Raw genomic sequence first — 25171 nt, forward strand, 5'->3', positions numbered from 1 at the left:
AAGATTTAGTGTAACAAATAATCTTTATTATTAGCTCTTAAGCATTGCTCAGGGGCGGGGAAGGCCTTCTGGGAGATTTGGAACCTTTTTGTACTTTAAAAGCTTTATTTATTTATTTATTTATTTATAGCCTGATATACATTTAAAATAGATTTAAATCAAAATCAAAATTAAGTACATTAAAACATTATAAAACATTGGGTTGTTGTAGGTTTTTTCAGGCTGTATGGCCATGGTCTAGAGACATTCTCTCCTGACGTTTCGCCTGCATCTATGGCAAGCATCCTCCTCACTACCTCTGAGGATACTTGCCATAGATGCAGGCGAAACGTCAGGAGAGAATGCCTCTAGACCATGGCCATACAGCCCGAAAAAAACTACAACGACCCAGTGATTCCGGCCATGAAAGCCTTCGACAATATCTTATAAAACATTACTATTACTATAAAACTATGCAACCTGCAATCATAATCCAGGTCATTCTGGTAGTCATTGCATATAATTCCAGTTAATCCATTGCACTATGGTTCTTCTCTGAAGGCTTGATGCCAGAACCACATTTTCACTCTGATATAACATCACAATCTGACTTCAGAAAACTGAACTACTCCAAGTGTTAAGAGAATGCTACTAGTTTACAAAAAGAAAATCCAGATTACAGAGTCAAATTAAGGCCTCAGATTCTGCATATTCTCTTCATATGATAGTTACCAGGAACACTGTGTGTAAAATAAAGCGACATCTACTTCAAAGAGGCTATACCTTTCAGGTTGTGAAAAGGTAGGCACATTTTTTCATATGTGGTGGACTTGTAAGGAAACTTTGAAATATTGGACTTTGGTCCACGAGGAGACACAAACTTTTTTTGAAAAAGACTTTTAAAAAGAAACCTGAGTACTATTTGTTAGGTTTTACAGATTCGGAGTTACAGCTTAGTGAAAACGACAACAAATTATTTACTTTGTAAATTGAATTGTTTTTGCAAAACTCTGGAAACAAGAACAAACCCCAGCCCTTGATGATTGGCTGGATAAGGTGAGAGAAATAAAGGACGTGGATGAATTAACTTTTTTATTAAAGAAGAATACCGGGAAGACAATAAAAAGGACGGATTGGGCTCTCTTTCAAAACTACGATAAAAATAGAAGAGAGAAAGAACGATTGGAGATTTAAATAAGAATTGAAAACTAAATGTGAGGGAATACCATGAAGATGAAATGGAAGTCGAACCTTTCCCCTATTTTTTCCCTTTCTCTCTCTCTCTTTTTTTCCTTTTTTCTTCTTTATTCCTACTTTTCTATCTTCTTTTAAATATTCCCCCCCTTTCCATGTAATTATATTAAGCTTTAATAAAAATTATACAAAAAAAAAGAGGCTATACCTTTCTTACAGGAGGCTTTACAATGAAGTTTTCATATGCATCTTCTGCTTTAACTGTTGTGAAGTTTTCATGTAGAATTGCAATTTTCTTTTCATTGTCCCAGCCAGCAGGTCTAGGGAAAGAAATACAATGTATGTGCATAGAGTTGGCCCTTCATATTTGCAAGTTTTTTTCTTTCACAGGCTTGGTTCTTTGTGAATTTGTAGTTATCATTTCACTAGATCCAATTACTCATTCCCCCCTTCTTTTCCCCTCAATCTCTTATCCTTCCAACAGAGACAGCCACACTTTAATCCTTTTCTGGCCCTTCAACCATATTGTCCCATTGCTCTTCCTCCAAATTCTCCTCCCTCAATCTCCTGTCATTCTAGCAGAACTAACAAGATTTAAACCCTGCTTCCGGATCATGGATGTCCCCACCTCACTCCTCTGCCTCACAATCTACCTCCACTCTGTATTCTGTCCTTTCACAGCAATAATAATTAAGTGCTAAGCAACAACATTACGGTAATGAGAACTGGAATGGTATAAGGAAGATGAGACTGGCTATGATTCTACTAAGAGACGAAGCGGATTTTTATGTAGTTTGTATTTGTCGTATAGTTATATGCTGTTGATACTGGCCTTTGTAACTGTCTTTTTATGTGTACTGTACACCGCCATGAGTCGCCCGTAAGGGCTGAGAATGGCGGTTAATAAGTGCATCAAATAAATAAATAAATAAATAATAATAATGGATTATTGATGTCGCCATTCCAGGTGAGTCGCATTGAGGAAAAACAACAGGAAAAACTCAGCCGCTATCAAGACCTCAAAATTGAACTGCAAAGACTCTGGCATAAACCAGTACAGGTGGTCCCAGTGGTCATTGGCGCACTGGGTGCCGTACCAAAAGATCTCAGCCGGCATTTGGAAACAATAAACATCGACAAAATCATGGTCTGTCAACTGCAAAAGGCCACCTTACTTGGATCTGCGCGCATCATTCGAAAATACATCACACAGTCCTAGATGCTTGGGAAGTGTTCGACTTGTGATTTGTGATACGAAATCCAGCATTCAGATCTCGTTTGCTGTGACATACTGTGCTTTTGTGTAAATAATAATAATAATAACAATAATAATAAATGTATTACCCGCCTCTCCCTGTGCTCAAGTTGGGGTACAACATCATTAAAGCAAGAAATATAACATCATTAAAATGCATACAAGAAGATACACCAGGTATGGGAAAACCCAGGCCCGGGGGCCGAACCTGGCCCCTTGGGCTCTTTTCTCAGGCCCTCTTCTCTCTTACCATCCTATCCTTCCTTCCTTCTCTCTCCTTCCTCCCCTTCTTTCCTCACCTCTCCTGTTCTCACTCCCTCCTTCCTTCCCTTCCACCCTTTTGTCCTTTCTTCTCTTTCCTCCCCTCATTCCCTCTTTCTCCTTCCTTCCTTCCTTCCTTCCTTCCCTTTTCTTCTCTGTTTCCACCCTCCCTCCCGCCATTCCCTTTCACCTTTCCTTTCTTCCTTCTCTTTTCCTTCCTTTTCCTTCCTCTTTTCCTCCTGGTAGATGTTTAGCTGGGAGAAGAGACGATTGAAAGGGAACATGAGAACTATGTTTCAGTATTTTAAAGAGTGTCTCATTGAGGAGGAGTAGGAAAACTGACTTCCTGCTGCTCTCGAGACCAGGGCAGAAATGAGAAATGGTTTCAAATGGCAGGGAAAGAGATTTGACTGAAAAGATTAGGAAGAACTTCCCGGAGAGTGGCTTGGGAGTGTGGTGACGTCTCCTTTTCAGAGGCTTTTCCACAGAGGGGGTGCTTTGATTGTGCCTTCTTGAATGGCAGGGGGTTGGCCCTTGGGGGTCTTTTCCAACTCTAGGATTCTAGGATTCCATATCAGTAGGACATATAGGGTCTCATGGATACACTTTTTACCTTCCATCCACCATCTCATCCTGACCAAGGCCAAGCCTTTTTGGGATCCAAACGTTTCCCGTCTTCCCTTCACTTTCTGCCTCCGAAAGAGAAGAGGGAGGAAAGGGGACTTGGGGAGAATCCCCTCATTCCCTCCCTCCCAGCCTGCCCACCCCTCTCCGTTCCGCCATGTGTCCCCCAAGTTAGAAAGTTTGCCCATGTCTGAGATACACAAGAATTAAAATGCAAGTTAAAATCTACTGATGAAAAACAGATTTAAATTTGACTACATAGGTCAGATTTCAACCCCCTTTTAAAACCCCTTCTCTTCCTCCCAGCCAACCTTCTTTCAAGCTCATTCTTGACTGAAATAGGTTTAAAATTTGGCTGCCGCTATTGGGAGTACATGAGTGCCCCATATACATACTTTAATTTCCAACAAAATACTATTTTAAAGTCTTATTGCAAGCCTAAAAGAGGGTAAAGGCCTCTTGCTCTTCCCTTCAGCTTACATGAAAACTAGAGGCAACACAAAGAAGGGAAATGGGGTGGAATAATTGACCAAAATATAAAGAATTATTAAAGAAAGAAAAAGGTGTGACTGTATTAAAGATACAACAGGAAATGAATATGGGAAACAAAAAACTATCGTGGTATCAATATAGACAAATAAAGGAATGTTTTAAGAAAGACAAAGAAATAGGTTTTCAAGAACAAGATATCTATCTACCTTGGGGTTTCTTCTCATTTTTTCTCATTTTACTCTATTTTATTTCCTACTTTTTTATCTTCTTCATTATATTTCCCCCACTTTCCATGTAATCGTATACTCTTTCAATAAAAATTGATTTTTTTAAAAAAAAAAGAACAAGATATCTTCTGGAACACTATATTGAAGTCAGAACGAAAAGTAATAACAAAAATATATAGGAAACTATTGGAATGGAACACAGAATCGGAGGGAGAAAAATATATATGAAGAGATCGAAAGAAAATATTTGAAAAACAACTAAAAAAGAAGATTGGGAAAAAAATTGGAAAACAAAGATTAAATACACATACGCAACAGACCTAAAAGAAAATTGGGTTAAAGTAGCACATAGGTGGTACATGACCCCTCAAAAACTTGGGAAATGTTACAAAAACATAAACATAAAATGTTGGAAATGTGGAAAGATAGAGGGATCATATTTCCACATGTGGTGGTCATGTACAAAGTCTAAAACATATTGGGGGAAAATTCACAAAATATTGCATGAAATATTAAATATAGGAATCCCATTCAAACCTGGGACATTCCTACTAGGGATAATAGATCAAAAATTAGAAAAAATATAGATAAACTTATTTTTCTATTGAATACTGCTGCAAGAATTTGCTACGCAAAATTATGGAAAAAAGAAGAGATCCCAGAAGTTAGTGATTGGATAGAAAAAATTGTAGATATTAAAAATATGGACAGATTAACATATCTAATATCAAAAAAATAAAGGGACCCCAATAAAAGAAACCGATTGGACAAAAGTGACAAATTATTTGAAACAGAAAAATGGAAATATAATAATATAAAAGGAAGAGGAAACAAGAGGGAAGAAAAGGCAAGACAAAAGAAAGAAGAGGAAAAACCACTTGAAAGATACTCAGGAAGTCAATAAAGGAGATACAACCATCTTGCTCCTGTTTTTTAATCACTTATCTGCTGTTTTTTATTTTATATTTTTCTCTTTTTTTCTTTCTTTTTCCTTCTGACTATTTTCAATATTTTGTATTTTAAAAAAGAAAACCTTCAATAAAGATTATTTACAAAAAAAACTTACATGAAAACTGCATCCTTTTCTACCACTAAGGCAGGAGTGGTAAAGTGAAAGCCGTATGCTTTATGTACAGTATACTTATACAACAAGTCGAGATTCTTTTCTTCCTTAACGGATGTATAGATCAAGGCTGCTCCATCTATTTTAGGTATGTTAAGGAAAGCAGTAGGCAAATGCTGGGGTCGATTCAAATCAAACCAGATTGTTAAAATATGTATTCCAGGTTTTTGATCAGAGGTTTTCAAAAATTAAGTATTTTAATTCAGATACTATAAATGACAAGCCAAAAGTACAACTCTTACAAACCAGACATTTCAGTGTCTAATGAAAGACTATGGAGAAGAAGGACTGGGTGATAGGTACTTAATATGAGGACAGAAAATAAAAGTCGTTATTATGGACAGTGGCAAAGTCAAATATCAACACAACAAACTTATAACTTGTATTTCACTTTACTGCATCACATATAAATTCTAAACATTTTTTAAAAATAATCTGTGGTCTATAAATGGGTGAAATGATGGCATGCTGAGCTATGGAAAGTCGACAACTCAATATGTCAACATTAATTATTAATCTCAACTAGGAAAAGGATACACTGTAAGCAGAATCTACGAATATGCGACTGGATGAAATCGAAGTGTTCTTCTCTGTAGTCATGTTCTTTTTCTAATATACCTACTGCATCACACTGAAAACGAAAGATAAAGAGCAACCTTAGAGTTGAAGATATGTGCAAAACAGGTATGCTTTTACCTAAATCAATGTTCAAAGCAAATTTAATAAGAGATCATTGCCAAAGTCTGACAGGTGAATCATCTTTCTTAAAACATCAGAAAAGCATGAATCTGAAATCTATATACCGTATATATACCGCATATAAGACGACTGGGCGTAGAAGATGACCCCAACTTTTCCAGTTAAAATATAGTTTGGGATATATTCGCCGTATAAGACTACCCCTCTTCCAACGCACATCAAATAAAAATGTAAAAAGCATCAGATTTGATTTCAATATGGTCATTTTCGTATTACTGTACCTCCTTCTCTGCCTCTCAGATCTCGCACCTGCACCACTTCACGGCAGTCTTCAGGAGCGAGATCTGAGAGGCAGAGGAGGAGGTACGGTAATAGGATACAAGGGCGGGCCAGACAGGTAAAAGAGGTGCATTTGTCTGGGCCCAGAGCCACTTTATCTCTTTTTACCATATCCCGGGCGCCCCAGAAGCCTGCAGCTTGCTCCATCCTTCACTTACACCTTCCAGGTGTGGCGCCCCTTCACCTCACCATCGGGACCGCATTAAGTCCACGAATCCTGATGAATGGATTTTCTTCTACCATACTTGTACAGCATCGTCCTTAATGCTTTCATACAATCACTGCATACAGCAGGGACACGGCCATTGTCATTTTTGAGCTTCCCCCACCATATATGCGGCAACCACAGATTCTCCAATCCGATTGGAAGTTTCAGCACCCGGTCTATAAGACTACTCCCACGTATAAGACGACCCCTGACTTTTGAGAAGATTTTCTTGGGTTAAAAAGTAGTCTTGTACACCAGAATATGCGGTATATTACATACTACAAAGTATTATGGTGCTTTGTTTCTGATGTTACATTTTCATCTGTCACAACAAAGCTACTGATTCAAACAAATTGAAGCTATATCCAGACAAGACAAAAGTGCTCCCTGTCAATCCGAACTGGGAATAGGGATTCAGCTTTCATTAGATGGGGTCACACTCCCCTTGAAAATGCAAGTCCGCAGTTTAGAGGTACTCCTGGATCCAGCTCTGAATCTGGAGGCCCAGGCATCAGCAGTGACCAGGAGTACTTTTACACAGTTAAAGCTAGTGCACCAAAGGAGCCCATTTCCTGCAGAAGTAGGATCTGTGATACATGCCTTGGTTAGATCCTGGTTGGACTACTGTAATGCGCTCTATGTGGGGCTGCCTGGGAAAAGTGCTCAGAAACTTCAGTTAGTTCAAAGAGGAGCAGCCAGACTGCTAACTAAGGCTGTAAACCGCTCCGAGCCAAATTGGGAGTAGTGGTATACAAGTCAAATAAATAAATAAATAAATATGTACTAACCAGGGCTGACCTATCAACAAGCCTCATAGCTATAATCTCTTACTATTTCTTTATTTAATTTATATCCCGTCCTTCTCTACGCCAAAGGGAACTCAGAGTGGCATTACAAATTAGGCAGTAATTTGATGCCAAAACATAAACATACACTACAATAAACATTTACATTAAAACAACACAATTTAAAATCAGTTATTAAAATCACACCAACCAGCATCATAATTCAAAGCTGTTCCATTGGTTCATTCACTGTTCCTTATTCTCTTATTGCACTAAAAAAAACTTGCTATCTAAAAGCCCAGCCACATAACCACGTTTTTACTTTCTTCCTGAAGGTCAAGAGAGAGGGGGCTACTCTAATTTCACTAGGGAGGGAGTTCGATAGCTGAGGGACCACCACTGAGAAGGCTCTGTCTCTCATCCTCACCAGTCACGATTGTGAAGGTGGTGGGACCGAGAGCAGGGCCTCCCCAGAAGATCTTAATCTCCAAGGTGGATCATAGGAGGAGATATGTTCAAATAGCTAAGCTGGGCCGGAACCAGCTAGGACTTTATAGACTAAAGCCAGCACTTTGAATTGTACTCGGTAGCAGACTGGCAGCCAGTGGAGCTGGCGTAACAGGAGGGTTGTATGATCCCCGTGCCCTGCTCTGGTGAGCAATCTGGTTGTCGCCCGTTGGACCTATTGAACCTTCCGAACAGTCTTCTAAGGCAACCCCACATAGAGCTTGTTGCAGTAGTCTATTCGTGATGTAACAAGAGCATGTACCACCATGGCCAAGTCTGACTTCCCAAGGTAGGGATGCAACTGGCACACAAGTTTTAATTGTGAAAAAGCTCCCCTGGCCACCACCGAGACCTGGAGTTCCAGGTTCAATGATAAATCCAGGAAACAGTCCCACGCTGTGAACCTACATCTTCAGAGGGAGTGTAACCACATAAAACACAAGCTGTAACCTATACCCTGTTTCCATTGGCTTTCTTAAAGAATGAGTAAATCTAGTTTCAAACTTATATTGGAAAAGAAGATTAAATATAGAAAAATAAAAAACCTTAACTGATTTTTAAAAGCGGCAAGAACTTCTTCCCAAGTAGATGAAAGTTCAACAAATTGAAATGGCTGCTCCCTTCCATTTTCTGACTAAAAATAGAAACCATTCCATTTAGATGAAGAGCCCTCCCATGTAAACATGGAAGTTTTGCCTTCAAATCACAATGTTGTGTACAATTGAAATAAATACCACATATCACCAGTGAGCTGGAGCTCGAGCTCACCTTTGTGCAAACAACTATCACAGGAATCCCAAGGTTGTGGGTCAGCACGTTATCGCCAAGTGGTAAAGTAACATTCTCATCATCCTGTCCTGATGGGCCTCTTCTTTGTGGTGATCCCTGATAACCTTCTTCAGGTTCTATATATTCTTGGAAAGCCTTCACAACTAGGAAAAATATTGATAACATATATTAAAATGCTTTTGTTTTATAACAAAGTGTGATCTCTGAGATTAAACAAACAACAAACTCAAAGCAGAACGTGAGATTCAAAACAATAACAAAACAATCTGCCATTATAAAGATTGAATAGACCGTTAGTGTTTTAAAATGGCTTTGTTTTGCCTGACAGATTTATTTTCGAAGTCTTAAAAAACAACGTTTCAAAATAACACATTCTTTAAGGTGTTCTGATGCCTTATTCAAAATCTATTTATTGTGATTTGAAATGTCAATACAGCAACACTGTATTTTGTATTAACTGCAGTATCTAAGTGGCAGTGTTCAGAGAGTTTACTTCATAGGGAGCTATGAATATGGTTTTGTATTAAGTGCAGTATCTAAGTGGCAGTCTTGAGACTTCTCCCATAGGCTCCACAAGCCAAATTCAAGATGGCTTCTGTAACTGCAGCTCCTGCTTTACCTTCTGTAATCCATAAGAAGCCAAAGACAGGAGAGAACAGATAAAGCCATTAACAAGAATGATGTATGGCATGTTCCCTGCATCACAAGAAATCAGCCAAGTGTTTCCTGCCCCATCAGAGATCTACCAGGAGATACAGATCTATCTTCTATCCACCCTATCTATAAGCAGCAAGAATTGTTCGCTGGCAATTTACCATAATCCAGGACAGTCCTCGAAGTATTGGGTGCAACATGAAAAGTTGGTTAAAGTGTATCTCACTTGCACTAATACAGGCAGACAATACTAACAGGTTTTGATCACTGCAATATATTTAGATGTATTTTAGCGTAATCAGTCCCTGAAGGCTGCTTAATTCTATCCAGTTACTATCAAAACTTGCACACTTTACAAAAGTACCATTTCATTTTTTATGCCTAAGTGGAGTATCTTGCATTTGTCACTGTTGAACTTCATTTTGTTAGCCAGTTGGCTTTCTATTCCTTCATATCACCTTGTTCTAGTGAAGGAGGCAGGCAGTGGTACAGGCAAACCAAGACTGTCTTCCTTACCAGAAGGAAAGAAGTTGGGGTGATCTGCACAGAAGAAGTCAATTTTATATGCCCTTCTCTATGTATGTAGATCACTCCGGGACATCCGTAGGGATACCAAGGTGCTTGTCTATAAAGCTATTGTCCTCCCAACCCTGCTCTATGCCTGCGAAACGTGGACTGACTACAGACGTCACATGCAACTCCTGGAACGATTCCATCAGAGATGCCTCCGGAAAATCCTGCAAATATCTTGGGAAGACAAGCGGACAAACGTCAGCGTGCTGGAAGAAGCAAAGACCACCAGCATTGAAGTGATGGTCCTCTGCCATCAACTACGCTGGACGGGCCACGTTGTCCGGATGCCTGACCACCATCTCCCAAAGCAGTTACTCTACTCTGAACTTAAGAACGGAAAACGGAATGTTGGTGGACAGGAAGAGAGATTTAAAGATGGCCTCAAAGCCAACCTTAAAAACTCTGGCATAGACACTGAGAACTGGGAAGCCCTGGCCCTTGACCGCTCCAGCTGGAGGTCAGCTGTGACTAGCAGTGCTGCAGAATTCGAGGAGGCACAAGTGGAGGGTGAAAGAGAGAAACATGCCAGGAGGAAGGCGCGTCAAGCCAACCCCAACCGGGACCGCCTTCCACCTGGAAACCAACGCCTTCACTGTGGGAGAAGATGTGGGTCAAGAATAGGGTTCCACAGCCACCTACAAACCCACAATAATACTCATCAAGGAACACCATCTTACTCGTCCAACGAGGGATTGCCTAAGTAAGTAAGCAATGTAGATCACTGCATTCTGCACTCCTTTCTTTGTCAATAGCCAAGGAAACACAGCAAAATATTCATAAGAGGCCGGATTGCTCCATATCTAAACTGCTGTGCTATTCTGACATTTAAAGCGATGTTACAGTGAACAAGAGCCTGTTGTAGACAACTGTGGTATAAGAGGCCAAAACTTTCCCCTTAGGGTGAATTGTCCTCGTGCTGCTCAAGCTGCTGCTTCAACTGGTACAACAAATCCTTCCATGTCCAAAGAAGACGAAAAACCACAAAACTGGCTATGGTTGACCTCCTGCAGTGTTCCAACAGTTTGTTTGACAGCTTTCATTACATTTCATGATTGCCACTACTTCTGCATGAAGTGCTCCAACCCAGGAATGACATAACATCACTGCTTAATTCCAAAAGCAGGCATTGCTTTCGCTAATACAAAATGATGTCATTCCCATCAAAAACATCCCTCGTGATAGAAGAAAGGAATCCTTTTATCCAATGAATTTCAGACTATTTGTTTCAAAAAGCCACATGATACAAGTTTGGAAGTAAGCTTTTTGCTGCACCGCTTTAAAATATGCAGATTGTAAGGTTAAAGTTAGACATGTGTGCAATTAACAGGAGAGATTCTGTCAATTATATTTCTTGGCAATGAAGGAAGTACCAAAAGAGAATGTCTGAAATGTAGTGCTTTTTAAGGACATGACAGCAATTTAAAAGGCTATTTTCCAAATTTTAATAATAAACTAGTTGTCCCCTGCCACGCATTGCTGTGGCCCAGTCTGTTAATATGGAAAATAAAGTAATGACAAAGTCTTGGTTTCTAATATATGTAATTTCTTTATGCTTGTGGGTAAACAGTATTTCTTGCTTTCCTTTGTCAGTGTTGATGTGGAGATTGTCTGGTTTGCCTACTCTGGAACAGGCAACATATAATTGTCCTTCTTCAGGGGTCCCTTTCAAATCAATGATACTATATTTGTGTGTGTGAATCATATATACCTATCTATATCTATGGCTGGATGGCTCTTTGTCAGGAGGGCTTTGATTACATTTTCTTGCCCTGATGAAGGGAGTTGGATTGGATGGCCTTAAATATTTTCTGTTGGTATGGGGGTTCTGTGTGGGAAGTTTGCCCCGATTCTGTCGTTCGTGGGGTTCAGAATGCTCTTTGATTGTGAATCCGTGACTACAACTCCCAACTGTCAAGGTCTATTTTCCCCAAACTCCATCTGTGTTCATATTTGGGCGTATTGAGTGCTTGTGCTAAGTTTGGTCCAGATTCATCATTGTTTGAGTCCACAGTGCTCTCTGGATGTAGGTAAACTACAACTCCCAAACTCAAGGTCAATGCCCACCAAACCCTTCCAGTATTTTCTGTTGTTCAAGGGAGTTCTGTGTGCCAAGTTTGGTTCAATTCCATTGTTGGAGTTCAGAATGTTCTTTGATTGTAGGTGAACTATAAATCCCAGCAACTACAACTTCCAAATGACAAAATCATATTTTTTGAGTGATGGTCACTCCTTGTGTTGTAAGAAGTTTTGTTGCCAAATTTTGTGTGATTTCATTCATTGGTTCTTTTGTTTTTGAGGCACTCATTATGCACAGAGCATTTATATATATATAGATTCAAAAGAAGGTCATGCAAACACCGTACTCTTATGATTGAAATATGCAGTTAGACCTCAAAGTCGCCTGTCTTTGTGACTCATTTAACAACAGTCCCATCATAAAAAAGCTCCAAATATATTTATCCCCCTGCATTAGTATATAAATAACTCTTAAGCTCAGAATGTCCAGGTAGACCTCTCCTGTCTTTGAGTATCCTTTATTTAGTAACATTCCCACCATACAGAAATTATGAATAGGCAGCTTCATGACAACCCTGATAGACTCCCTGCGTTAGAGAATAAATCATTATGTTCTGAAAGCAACTATCATACACGTCTCAGACCTTCCATATCGAAGAATATCAAACAGCACAGGTGGTGCTTCAGTTCCTACAAACATTTAATACTACATCCTTGACAATGATGGTGCAGGCCACAAAGTTACAGGAAATCCAACACTGCAAGATATTTCTTGGTTTCACAGTGAGTGTGTTGACATTGTGCTTGGTTCTGGGATTCAGTAAAACAAGTCAACTTTGTGCACATTATTTGCTTTGAACTAGAATATATGGCTGTGTGCTTGTTTACTGCACTCTCCTATAAATCCTCATAGAATCAAAGAGTTGGAAGAGACCTCATGAGCCATCCAGTCCAACCCCCTGCCAAGAAGCAGGAATATTGCATTCAAATCACCCCTGACAGATGGCCATCCAGCCTCTGTTTAAAAGCTTCCAAAGAAGGAGCCTCCACCACACTCTGGGGCAGAGAGTTCCACTGCTGAATGGCTCTCACAGTCAGGAAGTTCTTCCTGCCTTGGTTAGACCACACTTGGAATATTGTGTCCAATTCTGGGCACCACAATTCAAGAGAGATATTGACAAGCTGGAATGTGTCCAGAGGAGGGCAACTAAAATGATCAAGGGTCTGGAGAACTAGCCCTATGAGGAGCGGCTTAAGGAGCTGGGCATGTTTAGCCTGAAGAAGAGAAGGCTGAGGGGAGATATGAAAGCCATGTATAAATATGTGAGAGGAAGTCACAGGGAGGAGGGAGCAAGCTTGTTTTCTGCTTCCCTGGAGACTAGGACACGGAACAATGGCTTCAAACTACAAGAGAGGAGATTCCATCTGAACATGAGGAAGAACTTCCTGACTGTGAGAGCCGTTCAGCAGTGGAACTCTCTGCCCTGAAGTGTGGTGGAGGCTCCTTCTTTGGAAGCTTTTAAACAGAGGCTGGATGGCCATCTGTCAGGGGTGCTTTGAATGCAATATTCCTGCTTCTTGGCAGGGGGTTGGACTGGATGGCTCACGAGGTCTCTTCCAATTCTATGATTCTATGAAAATAAGTATCATATTAAGATAGATGCTTTTGAACTGTGGTGTTGGAGGAAAATTCTAAGAGTGCCTTGGACCGCAAGAAGATCCAAGCAGGAAATAAAGGGAGGGAAGGATATTAGAGGCAAAGATGAAGTACTTTAGCCACATCATGAGAAGACAGGAAAGCTTGGAGAAGACAATGATGCTTGGGAAAATGGAAGGAAAAAGGAAGAGGGGCCGACCAAGAGCAAGATGGATGGATGGTATCCTTAAAGTGACTGGCTTGACTTTGAAGGAGCTGAGGGTGGTGACGGCTGACAAGGAGCTCTGGCGTGGGCTGGTCCATGAGGTCACGAAGAGTTGGAAGCGACTCAACGAATAAACAACAACAATCATATTAAATCTCAGATTACTTACATTGCTGTTCCATGTCTCTCATCTCTTCCGGAGGAATTTTCAACTTATCAATATGTTCACGCAAGACGCTTGCCCATTTCTGTAACGATTCCATAATAGTCCAAGGTCTAGACATATCAGCTACAAATATTACAAGAGTCTCTTGTAATGATTCTGCTGAAACAGCAAACTTTAAGAGGCCTTTATGGTACAAGTCCCCATCAAGTATCCAGACATTACAGCGCGCCTGATCTGAAATGCAGAAGATTATTAATACATATCCAACAACCCACAGTTAAACACCTTACATATTTGTTAAATGCACTATTTTATAACAGTTTAAACTGATTATGCATACAGAAATTAAGACACAAATGAAAACAAGCCTCAAAACGATGGGTGAAAAACCTTTGGCTCCCCAGATTTTTAAACTATAATTTAACCAATCGCTTATCACGAGCCATGATGGAAGTACAGGCCAAAACATGTACAGGAGCAAAATTTCCCATATCTGGCCTAACCTTCCTGAAACAAATAGGACTTTCTTTATTCAAATGTAAGTGATAGGCCTACTAGTCTTATACAACTCACAACTCTAGCCCCATGTGATAAGATTTCCTAACCACCCCTTCTAAATCTGAATGCATGTTCTGCCACAACGATTGGCTACAGAAAGGAATCTCAGGGGGAAACCACAAGCATACAGAGTACAGTGAAAAATTATGTACACTGAATAAATTATTTAATTCTGAGCGAGCATCAAAAATCCATAATGATAAGGTACTCAACGTAAACAAACCAAATGCATTTAGTTCTTAGAAAGTAATGTAACAAAGAGTATGGGAAAATCCAGGATATTCTTATATTTTCCCTTTTAGAAGCTCCATTTACATTTCAAGATATGCAAACAAATGGATGCAAATAAAATTACAAACCTATATAAGTTTACATGTGACTAAGCTCCATCGAACATCTGAGTCCATGGATGAGGATATAAAGAGATATTATCAACCCAATTGTGTCTGTGAGAAGAAACCAGCCTTCTATTTTAAGCAACAGGGATGCAGAAAAAGCAAAATCTTTACCATCTCTATCTTCATCATGAATGTTTAGGTACAGGTATTCAAGTCCTCTTCCTTTCTTGCCATGTTCCGTTCCCTGTATTTTAGTCATTAGTGTCGTTTTACCTGAGCCATCATCACCTGCCAATAAGTTTGCAGAGCAGAAAAGAAACATGAACAAGGCCACTTTGAACGGAAAAAAACAGTCATGCCTTTTCACAGATAAGACATTTTGTGGGTATAGACAAAGTATCTTTATTTGTTGTGACTTCAAAATGAATCAGTAGCTCCACCCAAACACAGTTTAAAATGGGTTGGTGTAGATTTTCTCTGGCTATATGGCCATGTTCTAAAGGCATTCTCTCCTAGGAGAGAATGCCTCTAGAACATGGCCATATAGCCCAAAAAAACCTACAACAACCCAGTGATTCCAGCCATGAAAGCCTTCGACAATACAGTTTAAAATATTAGTAAACTGCAGAGTAAAATACTTATTTGATCCAGTAATTCCACAAAAAGCTACAGTTGCAGTTGTGATTTATGCAAAACAACAACAAAAAACAAAACATCTTACTATAAGGCTCATGTCAATGCATTAGGTTTAAAATACTGTTAGCAAAGAAGATACAAGTTCAACTTAACCTTGGACACAGCCATATAACCCAAAAGTGCCTCTAAACAGATTTTCAAAAAAATTACATTACTTCCTTTTCTAACCAAGCATACTTAAAATTAAATTTCAGTATTCCTGCAACTATCAAAAGCTCTCCATTGCTATTCACTGGAACTTACCAAAGACAAGAATATTTTTACCAGAGGGTAATTTAGATCTGGACCTGGTGGAAACTTCACTCAATATCGAGAACCTGTGGACACAAAAAAGATCCCATATTAGTCTGTCAGAGGGCCTTTCCACAAAGCCCTATAAACTCAGAATACCAAGGCAGAAAATCCCATAATATCTGCTTTGTCCTGGGTTATCTGAGTCCACACTGCCATATATTCCAGTTCAAAGCATATAATGTGGGATCTTATTCAGCTGTGTGGAAGGGGCCTGAACAATGCCACAAACCAGGTGAAAGAAACAATTGTGAGAGGTAAAGAGAAGAATGACTGAATGGTGTGCAGAGAAGCAGAACCTTGACAGGGCACCTTTTTCTTGGATGAGTAAATAAATACCAAGGATGTTTTATTTCTGGCCATGTTTTCATTACAATTGTTTTTTGTTTGTTTTTTTTTGCTCAGGAACATGATTTACCAGGGAAACAAAACTGAATGAATTACAGGTTATTTTTACTGTCAGAGTGTAAATTAAGATGGGGGAGTTGACGTTGTGATCAAGCATTAGACATATGAACACAAATGTTACGAACTGTATTATGATGGACTTTCTACTGGACAGGAAGTGACTAAAGCCCCTTCCACACAGCTGAATAAAATCCCACATTTCCTGCTTCTTGGCAGGGGGTTGGACTGGATGGCCCATGAGGTCTCTTCCAACTCCTTGATTCTATGATATATATGGCAGTATGGACACAAATAACCCAGTTCAAAGCAGATATTGTGGGATTTTTCTGCCTTGATATTCTGGGTTATATAGCTGTCTAGAAAGGCCCTGGATCTTGTACCGGAATATTAGGAGCCCTCCACACAGCCATATAACCCAAAATATCAAGGCAGAAAATCCCACAATATCTGCTTTGAACTGGGGTTTTTTTGTTTTGTTTTTTGTCGTCTCAAGAGTGACCTGAGAAACTGCAAGTTGCTTCTGGTGTGAGAGAATTGGCCGTCTGCAAGGACGTTGCCCAGGGGACGCCCAGATGATTTTTTTGATGTTTTTATCATCCTTGTGGGAGGCTTCTTTCATGTCCCTGCATGAGGAGCTAGAGCTGATAGAGGGAGCTCATCCGCCACTCCCCGGATTCGAACCTGCGACCTGTCGGGTTTTCAGTCCTGCCGGCACAGGGGTTTAACCCACTGCACCACTGGGGGCTCTTTGAACTGGGTTATCTGAGCACACACTGCTATATAATCCAGTTCAATTAAGAATGTGAATAATCAGATTCACAAATGTGGAGGGATGACTGTCAGTTTTTTTTTTTCTGGGAAGCTGTAAATGCTTCATCTTCAAGCAAGGGATCTTGCTTAGTATCCCCACAGGCACAAATATACCCTCCAAATATACCAACTGGGTAAGGACAGTCCCAATTAATCCTCTGTCATCCCACTTTTTCAACTGCCTTTCTGTCTCCTCCTCCCACTTTCCTCTTTTGTTCTGTACTTATTTCAACTGCTGTGGACTGTGTCCAAAGCACAGAGAAAATTTGCATTCAATTAACACAGTGGATGAAGGGGGAGATAGAGAGAGGGAAGGGAGCAGATTCTTGGTCTTCCTGAGAGGCATAGGGTCCTTCCACACAGCCCTACATTCCAGAATATCATGGCAGAACAACCCACAATATCTACTTTGAACTGGGTTATCTGAGTCCACATTTGTGCCATACATCCCAGTTGAAGGCAGATAGTGTGGGATTTTATTCAGCTGTGTGGAAAGGGCCTCAGGCTCAACTGCTATGGCCTCTCCTGAGCTATGATTCTTCCTTTTTACTAATGTTTTCCATCTTGACCACATCTGATGTCACCTGGCCACACATGTCCCGGCTTTCAGGAATGCATATTGGGCTAAACAAATTCATTCATTTCAGCCAGTGCTTTACGACTTCAACTCCTGTACCTACTAGCCATCTTGTCATACAGCCTCATACCAATCCCTAAGCAGGCATTCTGTAGGCAAAATGAACACAATGCAAAGAAATGTTTTCCTAGTTACTGTGGTCAATAAATGTGTACATGTTTAAAAAAAATACCATATTGGAAACTGTTTTTAAAACAATGTTTGACTCTCTTGGTTTGAAATCATTCATCACTTTTGGCTAGCTATCTTTTAGGGGCTACAATACTGAAAGACTGCCACTGGGAAGAACTGCTATGCATCTGTTGGGAATATTCAAAAAGAGTTCTTGCCTATGCAGCACTTTAGTTACCCTGAGTTGAAAAAGGATTTTGGAAACCTGACCTCTAAGGAAATTCTGCTGCTTGTGGCTGGGGTGAGGTCCCTTTTCCCACTGCTGATCCTCAAAGATTGAGACAGACAGCATTACTTTGCTCAAATGTTAAGTTCCATAGTTGAACACTGGTGAACACTTCAGCTCCCAGACTCATTAGTCAGCATGTTGAACAGTTGGGAATTCTGGGAGCTGAAGTCTGAAACATGTGGAGGACCAAAGTTTGCCAACCACTAGTTAAGCCCATTTGTCTATTGCTTTGTCATGACAAGTGTTTTGTTTAACTATTAACGTGAATGATCAGGAAGCAAAAATCCTCTGCTTTCACAGCTTATTAAATATAGCTATAAAAATATGACACTAGTGCAATGCTGAAGGACATGTTTATCATGGTTTACCTCCAGCAATGTCAGTCTCTCCACTATAATGGTAGCATAGATGGTCATGACTAACAGGTATTCCAATCCCTTCTCAACTAAAAACTCATTAAGATTACTTTCCTTTAGTCTCACTTCAATTCCACTGATTTCTTCTCTTCCTAAGTCACAGAAAAGAAGCTGAAAAGCCAGTTTAAAGACCAAAATGTTTAACACAATGGGTTTTGTTAACCATGCTGAAGATTGCACATAGATAATCCAATACTACAAATAACCCTTCTGATATACAATTATTGTATATACCCCTTCCTCAAAGGTTTATCAGGAATAATATAGTGAAATGATCACAAGAGGTAATCTAATACTCTATTATTTATTTATTTATTTGCTGTATTTATATACCGCCTTTCTCACACCTGGGGGGACTCAAGGCGGTTTACTCTAATCTGCTTTCAGAAATATCCAATGCAGGAAATAACACTAGAAATAAAATACTCCAGGACTGAAAGGGACATATAATACAGTTCATAGGAGTCTACACTGACTGTATAACGCAGTTCATTCTGCATTATAATGGGAGTGTAGATGGGACCTAAATGTGTCATGAAATTCTCCTTTCCCAAACAACCATCACAGGGAAATCTGAAGAGTCAGCCCAACCTCTCCTGCCATTAGACCTGCATGGGTAGATTAAGTTTCTGCTGCATTCATGCTGACAGTATTGATTTCCTACTGATGTATATGAGAAAGCCTAGTCTTGTGATTTTTTACTCCTTTCCCCCACAAAATAACAGTGGTGGCTACTATCTCCAAATTGGGCCTTTGAACATCAGAGACGGGGGAAATGGACTTGGCCTCAGGGGAGTCTCTTTTCATAGAATAACAGATTGGAATAGACCACATGGTCTACATAATCCAAACCCGCCATGCAGGAAAAGCACAATCAAAGTATCCCTGACAGATGGCCATTCAATCTCTGTTTAAAAGTTTCCAAGGAAGGAGCTTCCACAACACCTCAAGACAGAGAGTTCCACTGTTGAATAGCTCATATGATCAGGAAGTTCTTCCTAATGTTCAGGTGGAATCTCCTTTCCTGTCATTTGAACCCATTGCTCAGAGACCTAGTTCAAGCCTGCACCCTCTTCCTTATGACATCATTTCATATATTTATACGGGTGAGGAGGATCGGGGCAGTCGCCATATGTCCCTCCTTCCTCCCAGCATAAGGATGAGGCAAGCATGCCTATCCTTATGCTAGGAGAACAACCTGAGGATGACCCAGGTCCTGTCCTGCTCCCTCCTGCCCCACCCTCTCCCGGGCCTTAACCCTCATGGCCTGCCCCACCCAGCATGCAAACAGCCCCCTCCCTCCCCGGCCCACTATGTGGCCCCAAGGCAAATAAAGTTTGCCCATGCCTGATCTAGACATTATATCCTTTTTGATGCAGCCCAAAACCCCATTGGCTTTCTAGCTGCTGCATCACACTGTTGGCTCATGTTCAAGTTGTTGTCCATGAAGACTCAAAGATCTTATCACATGGACTGTTATTGAGCCAGGCATCACCCATTCTGTATTTTTGCATTTAATTTTTTCTGTCTAAGTGTAGCGTCTTACATTGGTCCTTGTTGAGATTATTTTGTTAGTTTTGGCCTATCAACTCTCTAATCTGTTAAGGTTATTTTGAATTCTGATCCTGTCCTCTGGAGTATTAGCTTCCCTCCCAATTAGGTGCCATGTGCAAACGTGATAAGCACATCCTCTAAATCTTCATTTCGGGGCCCTTCTACACAGCCCTATAAGCAGATATGGTGGGATTTTCTGCCTTGATATTCTGGGATATAGGGCTGTGTGGAAGGGCCCTGAGTGCTTTAGCGATGCAGTACGATTCTTCTGCTGGCCATAGGACCCAGATTATCAAGGCAGATAAACCACAATATCTGTTTTGAACAGAGTTATTTGAGGTCTCTTCTACACTGCCAGATAATCCAGGGGCCCTTCCAGACAGCCCTATATCCCAGAATATCAAGGCAGAAAATCCCACAAAAGATCTTGGAGTCCTCGTGGACAACAAGTTAAACATGAGACAACAATGTGATGTGGCGGCAAAAAAAGCCAATGGGATTTTGGCCTGCATCAATAGGAGCATAGTGTCTAGATCTAGAGAAGTCATGCTACCCCTCTATTTTGCCTTTGTTAGACCACACCTGGAATATTGTGTCCAATTCTGGGCACCACAATTGAAGAGAGATGTTGACAAGCTGGAATGTGTCCAGAGGAGGGCGACTAAAACGATCAAGGGTCTGGAGAACAAGCCCTATGAGAAGCGGCTTAAGGAGCTGGGCATGTTTAGCTTGAAAAAGAGAAGGCTGAGAGGAGATATGATAGCCATGTATAAATATGTGAAAGGAAGTCACAGGAAGGAGGAAGCAAGCTTGTTTTCTGCTTCCCTGGAGAGTAGGACGCGGAACAATGGCTTCAAACTATAAGTGAAGGGGTGAATTGAGCTTATTAGGCGAAAAGAGATGTCGGAAATGCTAAGAATGCAAGCCTAAGGAAGAGCCTTGTCCTTTGCCATAGAAAGGAGCAAGGGCAAGGAGAGACTGAGTTTTGGAAAGCACAGGAAGGAACAGGATGCAAGCTGAAGGACTTACCACAGGCTGACATCCAAGAATTTGAAGTCATAACATCTATGAGAGAGGCTCTAAGTCTGTGAAAGGTTATCAGTTTTTGTAGGCGTCAAGTGGCTTTGATCCGCATAGTCAAAGCCATAGTATTCCCTGTAGTAACCTACGGATGTGAGAGCTGGACCTTAGGGAAGGCTGAGCGAAGGAAGAGATGCTTTTGAACTGTGGTGTTGGAGGAAAGTTCTGAGAGTGCCTTGGACTGCGAGAAGATCCAACCAGTCCATCCTCCAGGAAATAAAGCCCGACTGCTCACTGGAGGGAAGGATACTAGAGACAAAGTTGAAGTCCTTTGGCCACATCATGAGGAGACAGCAAAGCCTAGAGAAGACAATTATGCTGGGGAAAGTGGAAGGCAAAAGGAAGAGGGGCCGACCAAGGACAAGATGGATGGATGGCATCCCTGAAGTGACTGGACTGACCTTGAAGGAGCTGGGAGTGGTGACGGCCGACAGGGAGCTCTGGCGTGGGCTGGTCCATGAGGTCACGAAGAGTTGGAGACGACTGAACGAATGAACAACAACACAACAACAAGTGGAAGGAGGTGAAAGAACATGTTTTTGAAAGGATGTTTGGAAGTGTGTGGATCTGTTTCATGACACATCAGAAAAAGGGTATAAAGAATGAATTGGAAAGATCAAATGGCATAGGCAGCCTTTTGAAAGACATCTGATTGTCCGGCTGGTTCTGTCTTTGTGCGGCCGCACTCGCAATAAAATAATTTTTGCTTCATACCTCACAGAGACTGATTGTCTTTTTAGAGTCACCATATTTGCCAATTAAAATAGTTCCCTTCATTTTGGGGGCCTCGTCCGGGATCTTGAGAGCGGTTCAGCAGTGGAACTCTCTTCCATCTGAACATGAGGAAGAACTTCCTGACTGTGAGAGCTGTTCAGCAGTGGAACTCTCTGCCCTGGAGTGTGGTAGAGGCTCCTTCTTTGGAGGTTTTTAAACAGAGGCTGGATGGCCATCTGTCAGGGGTGCTTTGAATGCAACATTCCTGCTTCTTGGCAGAATGGGGTTGGACTGGATGGCCCATGAGGTCTCTTCCATCTCTATGATTCTATCTGCTTTGAACTGGGTTATCTAAATCCACACTCAGATATTCTGGGATATAGGTCTGTGTGGAAGGGCCCCAGGTCATTAACTGTGTTTCTGAAGGGTCTCTGTCCCCATCAGGAGGAGGGGAGGGGAAGGCCAATTTTAGAGGGAAGAGGTGCGACTCCTGGAGACAAGCAGAAGGGCAAAGGCAGAAGCAGAGCCTCGCCCAAGGCCGGGAAGCCCGGCCTATTCCCTCCCCAGAAGCGTCCTGCCAGGGGTGGTGGTGGTGGTGCTCTTCAGCCCCGCCCAAAGCGCCTCCCAGGCCCTCCGAGGCCTCCCGGCTTCCCCTCCAGAGGCACAAGATGCGGGCCGCCCTCCCACAGCACCTCGCCCAGGGCAGGCAGGCAGGCTGGAGGGCTGGGGCGGCGGCTGCTCCTGCTCACCAGAGGCTCTGGCCTTCCTCCTCCTCGCTGGGGAAGTCGGCAGCCACGGGCCCCTCCGGCCCGAGAAGCTTCTTCTCCGCCAGCACCGGCGCCATCTTGCCAACGGCAGCCACCACAAAGAGTGACCTCATCCGCCCAGGCCCCGCCAGGAGGACCCAGGCGTTTCCCACGACGCCAACAAGGACCCCTCTTCTGTCTATGCCGCTGCCTGCCTCCCCGCTTAGGATTTCAAGCTTTCCCGAGCGTTCGGCTTCCACTTAAATCTTTTCATCTTTCAATCCTGGCTTCGCTAGGGCACGAAACGGGTTCTTCAAGGCGGCATTTCTATTCAACAAGAGGAGGGAAGAGTGGTGACAGTCAGGCAGAAGTTTAGTCACCTAAGAGAGTGGTACTTGCTTCTGGAATGATGAGTTCAAGATTTGAGACGGCCGCCGCCCTGCGTTTGAGCAAAGCAGAGCCACCTAGTGGCGTCGAGAAGCATTGCTCTGCCCAGGTGAGGGCATAATAATAATAATAATAATAATAATAATAATAATAATAATAATAATAATAATAATAATAATAATAATAATAATACCATACCATACCATACCATACCATACCATACCATACCAAGCCACTTTGTCTCTCTCCTGAGGAATCTGTATAAGGACCAAGTAGTAACAGTAAGAACTGACCACGGAACAACAGACTGGTTCAAAATTGGGAAAGGCGTACGGCAAGGCTGCATACTCTCACCCAACCTTTTTAACTTGTATGCAGAACACATCATGCGAGGATGTGCGGGGCTTCAGAAATGCAAGGCTGGGGTGAAAATTGCTGGAAGAAACATTAACAACCTCAGATATGCAGATGACACCACTCTGATGGCCGAAAGTGAGGAGGAGCTGAGAAGCCTTCTAATCAAAGTGAAAGAAGAAAGCGCAAAAGCTGGGTTGCAGCTAAACATAAAAAAAAAAAACCCAAGATTATGGCAACAAGAATGATTGACAACTGGAAAATAGAGGGAGAAAATGTGGAGGCCGTGGCAGACTTTGTATTTCTAAGTGCAAAGATTACTGCAGATGCAGACTGTGGCCAGGAAGTCAGGAGACGCTTACTTCCTGGGAGGAGAGCAATGTCCAATCTCGATAAAATAGTAAAGAATAGAGACATCACACTGGCAGCAAAGATCCGCATAGTCAAAGCCATGGTATTCCCTGTAGTCACCTACGGATGTGAGAGCTGGACCTTAGGGAAGGCTGAGCAAAGGAAGAGAGGTGCTTTTGAGCTGTAGTGTTGGAGGAAAGTGCTGAGAGTGCCTTGGACTGTGAGAAGATCCAACCAGTCCATCCTCCAGGAAATAAAGCCCGGCTGCTCACTGGAGGGAAGGATACTAGAGACAAAGTTGAAGTACTTTGGCCACATCATGAGGAGACAGCAAAGCCTAGAGAAGACAATTATGCTGGGGAAAGTGGAAGGCAAAAGGAAGAGGGGCCGACCAAGGGCAAGATGGATGGATGGCATCCTTGAAGTGACTGGACTGACCTTGAAGGAGCTGGGAGTGGTGACAGCTGACAGGGAGCTCTGGCGTGGGCTGGTCCATGAGGTCACGAAGAGTCGGAGACGACTGAACGAATGAACAACAATAATAATAGTAATAATAATAATAGTAATAGTAATAATAGTAATAATAATAAACAACTTTGGGTTGTTGTAGGTTTTTTCAGGCTATATGGCCACGTTCTAGAGGCATTTTCTCCTGACGTTTCATCTGCAGCTATGGCAAGCATCCTCAAAGGTAGTGAGGTCTGTTGGAACTAGGAAAATGGGTTTATATATCTGTGGAATGACCGGGAGGGGGGGCAAAGAACTCTTGTCTGTTGGAGCTAGGTTTGAATGACCACCTTGATTAGCATTTGATGGCCTGGCAGTGCCTGGGGCAATCTTTTGTTGAGAGGTGATTAGATGTGCCTGATTGTTTCCTCTTTGTTGTTTGCTGACAAACAACAAGAGGGATCCTCTCACTTCTGCAGAAGTCTACCGTATACCATGCAGCTGTGGACAAGTCTACATTGTTGTTGTTGTTCATTTGTGCAGTCGTCTCCGACTCTTCATGACCTCATGGACCAGCTTACATGGGGCCAGGCCCAAACAACAATTACAATAAGAAAACCAAAATACAACCGAAAACACAAACAATAAACAACATCATAATTACATAAAACATATGAATACATAACAATATAAGAATTACAATAGACACAGGCTACATGTAATGATAAAAAAACCAAATTAAAACTAATTAAAAACGCAGACAAGATAAAAGAGAGAAGCAGATAATATGCGGAGTAGTACTCATTATGGCGGGGGTTGTGGAGTCAAGCTTTCCCACAAGGGGGGGGGGGTAAATCTACTCCAATGACAGAACTTTAAGTTAAACAGTCATGTGAAATTGTATACCTACTCATCAAAGGCACAGTGGACCACTCGAACAACCACCATGTCAGACTACACAGAGAAGCCATTGAAATCCATAAGCATGTGGACAATTTCAACAGAAAGGAGAAAACCATGGAAATGAACAAAATCTGGCTACCAGTATATATTTAAAAAAAAACCCTCTAAAATTACAACAGCAAAACAACAAACATCTAATCACTTCTCAACAGGCACTAACAAGCTACACCGAAAAAACTGCCAGGCCATCAAATGCTAATCAAGGTGGTGAGTTGAAACATTCACACCTACCTCCAACAGACAAGAGTTCTTTGTCCTAGCCTGGACA

At 41.5% G+C, this 25171-nt stretch overlaps 1 protein-coding gene across 1 annotated transcript in view; it reads right to left on the reverse strand.

Annotated features, from left to right (window-relative positions):
- The window catches only part of DYNC1LI2 (dynein cytoplasmic 1 light intermediate chain 2), a 38017-nt gene extending 15449 nt beyond the window's left edge, over window positions 1-22568 (reverse strand). The window contains exons 1-8 of the mRNA XM_060788478.2: window positions 22405-22568; window positions 15589-15662; window positions 14821-14937; window positions 13757-13987; window positions 8462-8625; window positions 5693-5786; window positions 5099-5234; window positions 1382-1493 (exon numbers count right to left, since the gene is read on the reverse strand). Coding sequence (XP_060644461.1) covers window positions 1382-1493; window positions 5099-5234; window positions 5693-5786; window positions 8462-8625; window positions 13757-13987; window positions 14821-14937; window positions 15589-15662; window positions 22405-22535 — 1059 coding nt within the window. The 5' untranslated portion in view covers window positions 22536-22568. The remainder of the gene's footprint in view (window positions 1-1381; window positions 1494-5098; window positions 5235-5692; window positions 5787-8461; window positions 8626-13756; window positions 13988-14820; window positions 14938-15588; window positions 15663-22404) is intronic.
- Between the last annotated feature and the right edge of the window lie 2603 nt (window positions 22569-25171).

Source organism: Anolis sagrei, chromosome 8 (genome assembly GCF_037176765.1).
Source record: "Anolis sagrei isolate rAnoSag1 chromosome 8, rAnoSag1.mat, whole genome shotgun sequence".
Lineage (NCBI taxonomy): Eukaryota > Metazoa > Chordata > Lepidosauria > Squamata > Dactyloidae > Anolis > Anolis sagrei.